Source organism: Priapulus caudatus, unplaced genomic scaffold, assembly GCF_000485595.1.
Source record: "Priapulus caudatus unplaced genomic scaffold, Priapulus_caudatus-5.0.1 Scaffold596, whole genome shotgun sequence".
In the NCBI taxonomy this organism is placed as follows: domain Eukaryota; kingdom Metazoa; phylum Priapulida; class Priapulimorpha; order Priapulimorphida; family Priapulidae; genus Priapulus; species Priapulus caudatus.
The window spans coordinates 128386-143829 of NW_014577657.1; the positions used below are offsets into that span (position 1 = coordinate 128386).

Below are 15444 nucleotides of genomic sequence, written 5' to 3' on the forward strand. Positions count from 1 at the left end.
AATTTTACGTTTATAATCGTAGCAACAGACCTCAGATGAGCCCAGACGCTCTGCGGCTCTTGTTGTGAATGTACCGCGTTCATATTATTCTCAGTTTTTATTAACTTAGTCCCAAGTGCCTGTGGCGAAAACATATTGCAGGGGTACCAAACTATCCTTAAGCCGCTGTAGCGGTATGCCAGTATAATGATCTGACATCTCCATCAAGAAAAGGCTGTTTTATTCACACGAAAGTGATTTTGCAGATAAGAAATTTATGTTTTGTACTGGATGGCATTTATCTTATTCGTTTGGTGGTTGGTAAAACATAAAGTATTTTGGCTGTGCTGATGAGCATCTTTATTATAATGTCTATTGCACCCTGTTTATTGTTTTTTAACTCAGAATAATAATTTTAATCTTAATTGTCATTCCAAAGGATGTGTTTTAAAACAGTTATTAAATTGTACACTTGTCTTCTATAACATAATTTATAGGCAGTGGATATTGAACCGTAAACGGCAGAGTATCCTCTTCCGCTATTTTACCATACACCAATTTGATTGGCTAGTATATTTATGAGGTCATCAGCATTACGTTCGAATCCCATAAGGTTTAGCTATCTAGAAAACATCTAGACGTTCGCACCTTTTTGTGAGTGAAACGATACCCGTCCGCGAAGCGGACTACTTACACCGAGACAGCGATCACTGCTCAATATACACTGGCAGCAAGAACCAGTCCGCACCTGCAGCTACAGCACACACGCGGCCATTGACTATATATATACTATTGTAGTATATATATCAGGAGTAGATAATAGGGAAGGAGTGTGACATCAATAAACAAGGGAAATTCGTCATTTACTAGCCTTATAATACCTACGATTTACTACACGTAACTCATCCAACTTGAGCTCAAATCGGACACAGTACATTCGCCTAGCATCGTGTGAAATCATTTCCTCGTATACAGCCGCAATCCGGAGATACAGACTAAAACGTACGACACGATTCTCCATTCTTTGGCCATCAATCCAAAGCCATTGCGCGCCTCTAATTCAAACAAAAGGCAGCTACCTAACGCGCTATTGCTAACTCGGCGAGGCATGTGGCTCGCTGGGAGATTAGGCATCAACACTCGGCGAGATAACCTTTGACCCGGTACACAGCTACACAGGCATACCGGCGTACAGCAGCCACCTCTGCACATACCTGGCATGCCTTCACGCACGCACGCCAACCGCAATCAGCAGCAGCTGATCGGACTCAAATCTCCCAGCGAGCCACATTGCCCGCCGAGTTAGCAAGCTGTGGTTAGGTAGCTGCCTTTTGTTTTAATAGAGGCGGGCAATGGGCTTGGATTGATGGCCAAAAAATGGATAATCGTGTCGTACGTTTTAGTCTGTATCTCCGGATTGCTTGTGTAAACGAGGAAACGATTTCGCACGATGCTAGGCGAATGTACTGTGTACGATTTGAGCTCAAGTTGGATGAGTTACGCGTAGTAAATCGTAGGTATTTTAAGGCTAGTAAATGACGAATTTCCCTTGTTTATTGATGTCACACTCCTTCCCTATTATCTACTCCTGATATATATAGTCAATGGCCGCGTGTGTGCTGTAGCTGCAGGTGCGGACTGGTTCTTACTGCCAGTGGCTCAATACAAATTCTCCTATTTATGTCGATTGTTCGAAAAGTGGTTAAGTTTGGTAATCGAACAGTTCGAAGCAAACTTTTGTGTTTATCCGATATGGTATATAAATAGAAGATCACAAGCTGTACTTCGTTAAATTTCGTGCACTTATTGTGAAAATGAAAATACAAATAGAACTATTTCATCTATCTTGAGTGAGCGGAAGAATCCATGTTAAATGTGAAAATAGACCTAGAATGTTTCCAAGCCCTTGTCACAAGCTCGATAGACATGCAGCGAACTGCAGCGTACCAGTCTATGTTTACGTCAGTGCACGTACTGCTACAGGGTCGTGCTGCGCAATGCGTAGTGGGAAGACAATATGTCAGCCCGCATGTCACTGAATTTACCGCTGTTAATTCGATATAAATTTCAACAGACGCAGCCTTATTTACTCCGAAATATATTCAATAATATGCCACTTATTATATGCGAAAATATACTTAGCCTAATACATAGGCCTATATAGTCCTTTGTCAATTACAATAATATGAAATATGGCATACCCTTGGCGAGCGTCATTAGACATTACTGACATTAGTCAATACATTACCTCAGTCTCTGACTTTTGCATAGAAGTAGATTTATACATGTTTACATTTCTTTCTATGGACTTATATAATATATTACTAAACCGGTCTCCATGGCGTGTGATAGCAAGTGGAACCGTACGTACTGTATTTGTTCAAGTTTGAAATAAAATCACATTTAACTAAGATTTGCCCAATATAGAATGTGTGTAAACTTCATTTATACATGCAGAACAAATACATGTTAATTTTGTTATTTGTTCAATTTTGTTGTTTGTTACTAAGTTGATAAATGGATAAATGGAATTAACCATGCACGGGCACCGCCCCGTCTGTGACACGGCCTTTGGCAGGCTTCGTTAACGAGTGCAAATGCTTAGTGGACTCTACTAGTACTGTTCATCAAGGCGCAGCGGACTGGGAAATAAGGGACAGCTGCGTGAAATAGACTATATATACTGCAGCGGTTCGTACATGCCACCCTGAGGAGGAACACTTTCTGTCACCAAGTCTTTTCTTTGGATCCGTGCGCTGGCTTTCATTATGGCGCACAGATCCACCATGTTATCTTTTCTTTTCCCTCTGCTGCGCGCACTTCTCTTCTATGCGCGGCCAGTGCTCCATATTTGGCCATCTTCCATATCATTTCAGTTACACTTGCATCACTTCCACTGGGTTTAAATTCCATTTATTTCTACACATTTGTAGCCCCGTTTGATCATAGAAGCTATTTTCCGTGAATCACGTTTCCAATACGAAACCTTTTGAACACATTCATAATATACTAACATACATATATATACACTTACATAAATGTACTAGTTAGCCAATCAGAAGTACTGTACGGTAAAATAGCGGAAGTGGATACTCTGCCGTATACGGTTAAATATCCAGTGTGTAATTTATATTTATTTTATCACCTCTCTATTAGAGTTGTAACTTGGTCTATGTTTCTCTCCTACAAACAGCTGCTGTAGTGACACATTCTGATTACGTGAACACCCGAGGTAGCCCTGATCCGTGTGAGCAAGATGAAGTGTGAAGTCAACCGTTCCTTCTTACCAATAAAGTTCTACTTCCTCACATTTTATGCAGGTAAGGTTTGGTAAGGTAATTTTAATGCATGATTCTGACAGAGGCAAGATTTTTGCAATCATCACTAAAATTTATGCATGATTTCTTTTATCAAAACAATTTATTGTCAATCAATGCAGTAACTATCTACATATCTATAATTCATGAGTTTTTTTATTTTGAGATTTGCCCAGTATTTCATAGGATATAGGTGCAAAGAAACAATGACCATACAATTAACGTGACACTCTTGGAATATATCATTCTGTATATAACATGTTCTTATGGAGTTAAAATTGTTTGTATTAATACGAGTGAAGTATTGTTGGAATTGAACACTAACTAACTAGACACTGTACAGCGAGAATAAGAAAAAGGTAACTGTAAGTGAATGATATGCCTATGACAAGCTATTTACTTTCACATGTAGCCAGTGAAAAAATTTAATATCTATAACTGTTAACTACTGTTTACACGTACTGTTTGTGCATTTTTAGGGTGTGCTTGCTTGGTACCATTCTTGGCCATCTATTTGAAAGAGCAGGGATGGAATCCTCTAGAAGTAGCCATAATCTACACAGTGGTGCCGTTTGCAAGTGTGCTAACCAAGCCTATCATTGGTGGTATAGCTGACTATCTTAAGCAGCATAAATATGTGCTTCTTATTTGTGTTATGTTGATGGCGACGTTTTTCTTGGCAATCGCATTTGTTCCACCTGTAGAAGGTTACATCTACCATCATGAAGTTGTTCCTGAGTGCTTTGGTGGCAAGGTAACTGTATTACGTCTGTGTGACCCTTGCGAGTTCATTCCTCAACAAATACCAGGCATGTGTGACATCACCTGCACAGCAATCGCTAGTGGTGCTAACATATCGATGAATTCTAATGATTTCCCACACATGGCCCTCGGGCAACCTCATGATTTCAAATCGGACGAAGTCACTAATTTTACTGACCCACATGAAAAGGATATGGAAATTCTCAGCGAAGGAAATAATACCAATGCAACCACAGTTATGAACTGCATTAGCTATGACGTGATGCTAGCAGATGATGCACATGGTGATTTAAATGATCTGTGCCAGAGTCACTGTTCAGTACATTGCAGAAGCGACCCATTTGTTTGCACACCAGGTACCCCATATCATCACGTACGATTAGTGTGGAAGTTCTGGGTTCTACTATTTTTGTATATAATGTCACGTGTATTTTTCTCTTCAAATGTATCCATGTTAGACATGATTACCTTCACAGTGCTTAAGGATAGGCCTAATGTCTACGGCAAGCAGAAATTGTGGGGCACGTTTGGCTGGGGTGTAATGGCATCCGTGACAGGCTTTCTTATGTTGGAATTCCGAGTACCAGGCGAACGAATGAATTTCCAACCTGCGTTTTACTTGTTTCTCACTCTGATGGCTGTGACGTGTGTTGTTAACATGGCAATTAATGTGAAAGTAGAACACTATTCGGAGAACATTTTAAAAGATATCTGGAAGATTACCAAAAATAGGGCTGTCCTGGCATTTCTCTTTGCCGTTTTCTGTTTTGGACTTCAGTTTGGAGCCCTTATTACGTTTAGTCTGTGGTATCTTGGTGACCTTGGTGCGTCCGAACTTTTGTATGGGTTGGATTTGACGGCAGAGACGCTTATCGAAATGCCGTTTTATTTTCTGGCTGGTTGGGTTATCAAACGACTAGGACATGTAAAGTGCTTGTATGTGGGTTTCATTGCCTATACTGTCAGGTTTATCATATTCTCCTACATTGTGAATCCCTGGTGGACGTTAGCTCTGAATCTATTCCATGGTCTCTCGTTTGGGCTGGTATATACAACTATGGTTTCTTATAGTAACATAATTGCTCCTAAAGGCACAGCTGCTACAATGCAAGGACTGGTCGGAGGAATCTTCGATGGAGTAGGTAAGCCATTACAATGTTGATTAGTGAATACACTGGTTACCTCTGTTTTTATTGTGACGACTTCATACGAGTACGTAAAAGGGAGTCTTTTTCACTGACAAATTTTCACTGACGTCACTTCACACTGATATTTTGGGAATGAATATACCAAGATTGTTGGTAAACAATTAAAAAGAATCTACATTTTCAAAGTACAACTTAAAGACATTGTTTTTACAGGATTTCAGAACAATTTTGGCCTACAATTTAATCATACTGAATTGGATAATCTACCAATATATGTTTGACTTGCCTCTACAAGAAAGTATTGTTGTGTACTCGATGTAAATGAAGTTGAATTATTCGAGTGATTGTATATTGTGTTAATGTTTTCTTTGCAGGTTGTGGGTTTGGAAGCCTGCTTGGTGGCTTCATCTATGAGTCGTATGGTGGAGCCGTAACCTTCCGGTGCTTTGGAGTCCTAGCCTTGGTCAGTTGTATTCTATATTGGTTTGCAAACTGTTTTATCACGTCCACTGAGAGCAAAGATGAAAAAGATGAAACTGAAGGAAGTAATGAATTGACTCTTACCCTTAACACGCAAGAGGATGTTGTTAAGGAGTAATGAAAACCCGTTTGGCAGAGGCTACCCGATAAATCAACTCACGGGCAAAATATTTAGGAGTGATTATGTTTGCGGGCACGCATGTGTATCAAAAATAGTGTGACGGTCTGCTTAGTGTAGATAACAGTCAGTCAAGACCACAGCAATCAATTGACCTATCCATCTGGCAGCTGTAGCCAGCAGATGCCATTGTTGTGATGGGATTTCCTAAAAACAATGTTTACTATTCACTTGCCTCTAAGTTGATAATTTGGCATGTAGCACATGCAAGTTGGTGATAGTTTAATTGACCTATCATCATTATCTGGGTTGGGGGCACGGTAATCTAGCTTGGTCTATTGTGTGACATTGTGTGGATATCTCGATAGTACCGGCTAATGTGCTTGTATGCGTGTGCTGTGTCGTATTTTACACCTGGATCGTTATAGATTCCTTCGTAATAGCCTTGCCTCGGCTTCCCCCTACATGACCGGTGATTGGTCGGCACTTTTAAGATGGGGAAGTCCTGTGCTCGCAAATGGCATTTCCCAAGCTGCCCACATGCGGAGAACATGGCTTCAAGGGGGCGGGGAAACCACGGTTTAGGTGAGGCCTGACGCACATGGCTAATTGCTGCCACTCGCGGCATGCTCTGACCTTCAGCTGCTGTATAAAGGCCATGCGCTAAATCCTGAAATGTGGTTAGAAATTGAAACGTGTAGCTACCCCACCGAAAGCCGTCGGAATTTCTCGGTGAAATTAAAGCTTGTTGTTTGTTGTCATCTCCAACATGCGGAGATGATCATCTCTTGATGGTGTAACATATCCAAATAGTTATCCTATAATGCACATGCATGTATACATGTATGTAGATGATGTCTATGCATAGGCCTGCCTTGCGAGCTTCCTCAGAGAACAAATCTACGCCATATTACCATTCTCTAGTTGGATGTGTTGTTGGTAGCTATACTTATAGCCGTGTTAGTGATATGAGTACTGGTGCTGGTACTGTCTTCAGTACAGGCTGACTTCATATTTATGAATCTGATATAGAAATACTCAGTTCGGTCAAGAATGTTATCATCCAGTTAACTGTTACATAAAATGTATTTTAATTTAGAGTATACTTATGACTTTACAAGTAGGAATATAATAGAACAAGCTGGTGCAATTTTTATTGATATAATATGTTTGTTATGTTTAGCAGTCGATCAACAACGTATCTGTACCGTAACCAGTTACATAATCTCGCTAAAAATCAAAGTCGTAATCGGCTATGAATTTAGTTTTTACTGTGTTTTCACATGTATTATTATACGTGCATATATTTTGATGTATTTTCTTATGTATAATTGTATATGTAAATACGTGTATATTTATATACATTTGCTGTGTTACACTTCTCTCATTATATGAATCTTAATTTGTAATCACCACAAAGGTTATGCAAAGTATGTTGGAGACTATCTAATAATCTAATCTCATAATAAGATGTAATATATTATATCGGGAGTAAATGAGCTGAAATCTATAGGTCATTCACTCATGACATGATTATATAATAAGGTCCAATGTGCTAATTGTTGGATGCACGTAATCATTTTGCGCAATCCGGAGTTGAGTTGAGTGGGAGTTATTATGATGAGAATTTGATCAGGAAAACGGTAATTATCCCACTTTTTACTGTCTTCGTTATCCAGACGTTTACAGAAATTCATGCCTTTAGGTTGTGTCGCTGCTAAGAAATGCACATGTCTCATCATGTAATGTTTCTTGCTCGTGGCTGGATTGTCTGCATATTGCGCGCATCTGTGTATTGCTTCTAATTCTATGATGTATATATGTATGGGAGGGGATATGTGTCAAAATTTCAACGTTCAATTGATCGATTGATTGTTCAATTGAACATTCGTTTAATCATTCAAACGTTTAATTGATCGATTGATTGTTGAATGCTGAATTGCTGAATTGAATGCTGAATTGATTGATTGAAGGTCGCAATCAAACGAAGAAAGAAAACGGAGAAGAAAACGGATTTAATCATTTATGCTGTTGTGTTTGTTCCGATATGGATGCAGTTAAGTTGAGGTTAGACGTTATCTATAAATGTTAGTGTAATAGCGCCCTTTTAGATTCATTACTTGTGTAGACTGTAGTCTCATTGTCATTTATCCCAACCGGGCTCTACAACTGTTTCACGTATGTAGCCTGTAGGACGTATTTCGTGACATTTCGTTTTCATTTTGCATACCCCGCCGCATACGCAATTTGGCAATTGCTCAATTGTCTATTCCATGATTCAAGACGCCTATTCAGTATTCGTGCCTTTGATTTGTCAATTGGCCATTCAATTTGGCAATTCGTTATTTAATTGCTCAGTTGTCCGTTTCATGATTAACTAAAGTATAACACATTTGAGTAGTAAATTGAAGTATTAAGTGATTAAACGAGTTTTTAATTGAACAGAGTGGCTATATGCCCGGCAGCCGGCATATTATATCTGACGGCTGCCGGGCACGGTCTTCGATTTCCTATATGCCCGGCAGTTTTTAATTTTCAGCGTTATCGGAAGTAAACAAGGGTTAGGGTTAGGGTTAGGAACTGCCGGGCATTTAGGAAATGGAAGACCGTGCCCGGCTGCCGGGCATATAGCCACAGCGTTAATTGAACGATCAATCGATTAATTGAAGTATTGAATGATTAAAGGACTGTTCAATTGAACAATCAATCGATCAATTGAACGTTTGAATGATTAAATGACTGTTCAATTGAACAATCAATCGATCAATTGAACGTTTGAATGATTAAATGACTGTTCAATTGAACAATCAATCGATCAATTGAACGTTTGAATTTTGACACATCCCCTCCCATATATATGTGTCCATCCATCTATGGTCGTGTGCGCGCACACACAAAGGTTTGCGTGTGCACACGTATACACTTACTCAGCGATCGTTTTGAAACCTTGAAGTAGCTGTGCTTAATATTTCTAGTCCTTTCAGTTTGTCATCGATCGTTGATATATATTTATATATTGATATATATATTGATATATATCAAGAGTAGATAATAACATGTGTTATTATCTACTCTTGATATATATATATATCGTTGATATATATCTTATTAGCAAAACAGAATCCTGCCTGAAATGCGAAGGAATGTTGTAATGACCTTGGTAGACGTACTGTTTTTTAGTATAAATAACGCATGCAATGCATAGCTAGAATGTTTATAGTGTTGAACGCTTGTAACATAAAATAATGTGTGTGGCCCGTTTAGAATTGTTACAGTAATCTCGACTAGTTATCGGTGTAACTGAAGTATATATAGATTTGTTCGATGCGGTATAGCATAAAGCGTGAGATGTTCGTCTATGTTCTACGTTATATTAACACTAGCGTTAAAAACTCGTTTTTTTAATCACTCGCGATTCTTTCTGGCGAATTTCGTTTTTCTTGGATTCTTGGACATTTTAGTAATCTGGCTTGCTTTGGTAGTTTAATAAAAAAAACTACTGAGAAATGGAAACACGCCCGAATATTTACGGTGAACTGAGATTTGGCGGTACGCCATCAGGAATCTCCTGTAGGTCTTTCATTAATGAGCTCGCTTGTAGAAGAGAGGCCACTATTTATCATGCCTCAAGCTATACATCGTTATACACTGTTATTAACATGGAAACGTAACCATTATACATATATATATTTTCGTCTAATTAGTAAAAGTAATTACTTATTAAAGATATATATATATATATATATATATATATTACCAACGTAACGTATTTTGTTCTGTGTTGCTTAATTATTTGTTACATGCCTAATTATGGTTACCAAATCTTATCGAGCCGTCGTAACGCAACGTCAGTCAAAGATTCAAGGCGGTATGAAATGTAAATCTCGGCATAACACCATGCAGTGTAGTCTCTTTATTGCAGTACACGCGGATGGTATAATTTAGTCCCATAGTTCGTGGTGTACCTAAGCTCTTATATCTCTTGCTGTGTGCTTACCTTATCTCACGCGTTGTGCTCCCATCTCAACGCTGTTGTGGTTAAACTCATCTCGTGGGTGCTCTGCTTGATCTCCCATCTCATGTGCTTAGTTTGAACTCCCATCTCACGTGCTTAGCTTGAACTCCCATCACACGTGCTTAGCTTGAACTCCCATCTCACGTTTACTGTGCTTAAACTCCCTCGATCACGGGCTTAGATTGAACTCCCATCTCACGTGTGCTATGCTTAAACTCCCTCACGGGCTTAGCTTGAACTCCCATCTCACGTGTGCTTAGATTGAACTCCCATCTCACGTGTGCTATGCTTGAACTCCCTCACGGGCTTGGCTTGAATTCCCATCTCACGTGCTTAGATTGAACTCTCATGTTACGTGTGCTATGCTTAAACTCCCTCACGGGCTTAGCTTGAACTCCCATCTCACGTGCTTAGATTGAACTCTCATGTCACGTGTGCTATGCTTGAACTCCATCTCCACGGATGTAAATCAAAACACTGAAATTATGAATTACCCCACATAACAACGATGATGTAGACAAACCTATACAGAAACAATATATAAGATGACATAGATGCTATAATACCATCAATTACAGTGATATATAATACGCTATAGAATCCCATCTCACTTTTTTGTACAGTTTTAGCGTTCTCAGTAAAATATGTTTTATCAAATTTTCAGAGGAAGATGATTTCCAGTGATGTAGTTGTGGGAGGTTGCGTGTTATTAAACCTCTGGGAGCCAAAGAAAAAAATAACTATAGAATTCACAAATATTGCACTTACAATTTCTTTTTCAATTCCTTCAAAAACGGCCACCTTGAAGGTTCTAAATTGCTAAAATCCAAGAGCTTCCGGGTGCTCCGCCCCCTGGACCCCGGGCAATGACTCTGCCCCTGCACCTGGCAAGGGGCCCTAACGCGCAGGCGGGCCCCTCGACCCCACCCATTAAGGTACTCGCGGTGTGCGCTACGCGCACACATTCTTCGTATACGTTGTGATGGAAGTAACAGCGAAATCATTCCCCCCCACAACTGAGTACCTGTCTACGCCACTGGTTGAGGCACACCCAGACGTACCTCGTCCACACACATATGCTTGTTATAAGTAACATAAATACGTTAAAAAACATAATATGTCGCGACATACACCCGCACGTTTGTACGCGCTCGCCACACCCAGACCCCCCTTTCTCGATCCTTCTCCCCCCCCCCTTTTATACGTATCTACTTATGCCATGCTGTCACGGCTTAGCGGAACGGTAGTATCGGAAACGAAGACCTCGAAAACGAAGACCTAAGACCTAAGACCTCGAAAACAAAGACCTAAGACCTAAGACCTCAAAAACAAAGACCTCGAAAAATATACTAAAGCACTAAAAATCTTCGTTAATTGGTGTTTCGCAAACATTGTCTACCATATCCGCAAATAATAGCAGGGTCTTCGTTTTCGAGATTACCCCCCCCCCCAAAAAAAAATCTCGAAAACAAACACCCCCATTTTTTTAGCCGAATTAATGACTATCAATGTAGACAACACTAGAATTAAAGGCATTTATAACAGTGGGAGACGAGATAATTTTTCGCAAGAAAACAGGCAACCCATGCACAGTTTATTTGGAACAACAACCATTTAGTCAAGTTCACTATGTCCAGATATTAAGTTTCGTGAACTTTTTGGGGGGATTTGCGAACCTAGACATTTTCGGAATCTGTATAGTATAGGAAATCAGAAAACCAATGTTTACAATTTGCCAGAAGCATGCATGGTGCTGATGCTGATGTGGGATGCTGATGTTCCCGGAGAGCTGATAGCACCACCTCTGATCATAGGTGATGCACAAAGTTTATCGGTCACCCCATACAAAGTAGATGTGCTGCACTGTGACAAGCCCAAGCCGCAGCCAACCCAGAGGACAGAGGACTTCACCATCAACGAGGTGGGAGTCTCTGGCTCATATCAGCTGACACAGCTGGGATGGGTTGACGCCTCTTTTCTATCCAGGATGAAAGACGGCAGACATTCCAGCCAAATCCCTGGTTGGGCAGGCTACAACTCACTGCTGTCTACAAACCAGTCCGTGACCAGGGTTGGAGCTTTACTACTACTGCCAGAGGTGGCACACGAGTGGCCGACCCTACTGACTGTGATCATGCAAGCAAGTCAGCTGAGGTACTTGGCAGTTGGTGAAGATCATCCGACGGTCATTTCATTTGACATGGATCTCTACGAAAAGGTGGTGCAACTGCTAGATGCCAGGCCTGACTTGAAGCACACCGTTGTCCCCAGACTGGGCGAACTACACGTCGTCATGGCTGCTCTGCGAGCTCTCGGAGCCCCCATGGAAAACTCCGGCATAGATGATGCCTGGATGGAAGCTGATGTCTATGGTTCTGCCACAACAAGACAAATCCTGAAATGCACACACTACGAGCGTGCTTTCCGTGCCCACATCTATTCATATATAGCACTCTATGAGATGGCACTGGAGGAGTTCTTCACGGACAACCCACAACTGAAAGACATCTGCTTAGAAGCTGCCTGCTCTGAGGGGAACAAATGCACAAAGGCTGAATCCGTGAAACATGTATGCTGCCATGTATTGACAAGGCAAAGTTGATACACCTCCTTGAGAAGCTGGGAACAGCAGAACCACCCGATGAAGATCAGCAGCAGCAGCTGCATGATGCAAGTGTTCTGCAGCGAGGTTTTATTCGGTCCTAGTACTGGGCTGTGCCAATACACTGAATCCCCACTGCTAACTTCTGATCTTTTGCTCTTTTATTACTGGTAGAGGAAACGCATCGGATCTCGTAATTGAGTTTAAACGTCTCTAATCTATACACATTTTCCATTCGCCAGTCTTTTTCTTAACAAGAAGGACCCCTGATCGAACTCGATTGACGGTCTAATTAATCCTGCCTTTAATAAAGCTTAAACCTGGTTGTCTACTTCCTTTTGCTGAGAAATTGACATACGATACGGAGATGTTTTGAACGGTAAATTGGTTCCAGTATCAATTTTCATTTTGTATAATTTTGTACGACTTAACTCGGCATCTGTATGCGCGAACGTTGATCTATGTGCCTTTAAGAATGTTAAGAGTCGTGCTCTGTGTTGCGGATTAGTTAAGTGCTTAACTAATGAATCGTAATCAAATTGTTTCTCTCTTATGCTCATCGTGATTCTGCGTGTTAGCAGGTTTCATATTTCTATCTGCCTGCCGATGCAAGTGGCTATACTCCTTTTGCCTAATTCCATTAATCGACCGACGCTGTGCTCGATCGCCCGTAGTGCGTAGTGGAATCCTACGTTTCCTTAGCACGACAGACTTTCTACTACGCATTGCGAGTGGCTCTACAATCGCTTAAGTTGCCTTACGCGACAAGTGAACGCGTGAAGCTGATGCATTCGCTGACACATACATGCTGACGCAATGTATGCTTCCAATCTTTGTCACCCAATATACAGCTGGTACGACCTGCAGTCCCGGATAACGATGGCAGATCTTGAGTGCTGCCGATTGCTGCACTAGAACATTTGTTCCCACTAGCAAATTCCCACTTACTAAACATTCGCAGTGAATCGTTTCAAAAGGCTTGATCCACCTGTAGCGTTGCACCACTGCTACACTGAGTGGTGGTAACGATTTGCCCCTTGCCTTACGACCAAATATAGGAATAACACTATTTCCTATCGACAGGCATGCGTTATCAAAATCGACACTTGCATTTGTATGCTTGAGAAAATCCGCGCCTATAATCACTTGTGTTGGGAACCCCTTGATAATATACATGGTACAGTTAAACGTAACTCTGCCTATTTTAATGGGTATGGTGACGCTTCCCTTAACTTCTACACGTTGCCCTGTGACGGATTATAAGTCCGCTGTAACTGCACTACAGAAATTCGCAGTATCTGTAACACGCTCTGGCAGTCTTTGCCAAATCGCTTCATCTAAAAGGGTACACTCGGATCCCGTATCTATTAGTGCTGTAAGTGTAATCCCGGATACTCGAATCTCGCAGCACGGCATTGCGGTTATCGATCTATCAGCCGTGGATGACGGTACGCTTAAACTTTATTCGTCACTATGGACGTGATGATTGTGTATACGTCTGCGTATAAACATTTCTCGGTCCAAAACTGATTGTTTCACAGCTAATTCGATCGCGTCCTGTAATTTGCATACTTTATGTGACAATAATAGCTTCTGTATAGCTACGCTGTTGAGCCCGTCCAAAAATATGTCCGTAAGACGTTTTTGACTTAATTCCTGATAAACTTGGTGGGGGAATCGCTATTTCCGCTAGATGGATTAGTTGGTCTGCATAAGTTCGTATTTCCTCATGTTGATTTTGACGAAAACTTTTTAATTTGATATTCGCTATTAATCCCTTCAACGGATTTGTAAATCGTGTGCATAAAGCTTCGTAAAAACTCGGCCAAAAAATTTCGGGCGTCTTCGAGAGTAGATGGCGCGTGAAGTCAGCAGCAGGCCCGTGCAATGTGCTTATAGCAAAATTCACAAGTTTGCTATCAGATAATTTTAATTGAATTCGAGACCATGTTAAGGCTGCTTGCCATTGCATAAAGGTGGGTACACCTTTATGTTCTTAAAGTTCTTTCCTCGAAAATTTTGGCATTTCTCGACGCAATTCCGAAACTCGTGTGCTATGAGCAAAACAGTTTACCACACTGTCGAGTAATGGGTTAACCGCTTCACTAAAACACGTGCCATCGTTTCTATAACCGAGAAATTCATAGTAGTAATTTTTTAAGCTTCGTGGCATGCATTGGAAGCCCTGCAGCTTATGGGCACATACAAATGTATACTGGTAATTTTCACCTGCAACGAGTTACCTCTCTTTCCGCGAGTCACTCACGCAAGATACGCGACACTAGAGTGTAACTCTTTTTGTGTGACAATGCTGAATGCTCTGACTAATCGTACGTGTTTAGACCGTTGTTGTCGGCACAACGGAGCTATATATTCTACGTGAACTCGATCGTGACCGCTCGGTGACTGACGACCTGACGCGATGCTTTGGCCGTGGCGGGAAGTGTGACTCCGCGCTATCTATATTATATCTCTCCGCGGCTTTGTGTAGGCATAAGGACGTCAAACGGTGAGCAGCAGCTTGCTGCTGTCTATTCCGTAACGCAGCGACGACATAGCAACTGATTACGACAATGGGACAAGGCGCTGTAATTACCATCGGTTATTGGGGGGATTGTGACGCGAACACGCCAATATTGAAGTCAGAGAATTACATACGCGCTATAATCATGTAGCGTAGCAGCTATAGGCGCTTATATTATTATTATTATTATTATTATTATTATTATATTATATCAAGAGTCCATAATAGAAAATTTTCTATTATGGACTATTGATTATATCTTAGGATTGTGGACCTGCGCGCACTTCTCTATCTTCACTATACCCTCAACACATGGCTCACGACGACTCCCTGTAACGGCGAGAGATCATTGAAATGAGGTATGAAACGTTTATGTCGCCTGTCGGAGACGGAGGAGAATTAGAGGAAATAGAATACGTTACATGAAGATATCGATGTTACGGGAGAGAGAGAGAGAGAGAGAGAGAGAGAGAGAGAGAGAGAGAGAGAGAGAGAGAGA

The 15444-nt window shown here is 41.0% G+C and overlaps 1 protein-coding gene across 2 annotated transcripts in view; it reads left to right on the forward strand.

Moving 5' to 3' along the window:
- The window catches only part of LOC106811975 (major facilitator superfamily domain-containing protein 6-like), a 10544-nt gene extending 2225 nt beyond the window's left edge, over positions 1 to 8319 (forward strand). The window contains exons 2-4 of one of the 2 annotated variants that reach the window (XM_014815720.1): positions 3173 to 3299; positions 3776 to 5200; positions 5581 to 8319. In XM_014815720.1, the coding sequence (XP_014671206.1) occupies positions 3236 to 3299; positions 3776 to 5200; positions 5581 to 5804 (1713 nt within the window). In that variant the 5' untranslated portion in view covers positions 3173 to 3235 and the 3' untranslated portion in view covers positions 5805 to 8319. The remainder of the gene's footprint in view (positions 1 to 3172; positions 3300 to 3775; positions 5201 to 5580) is intronic. The other variant, XM_014815719.1, reaches the window with a different exon arrangement.
- Positions 8320 to 15444: the final 7125 nt, after the last annotated feature.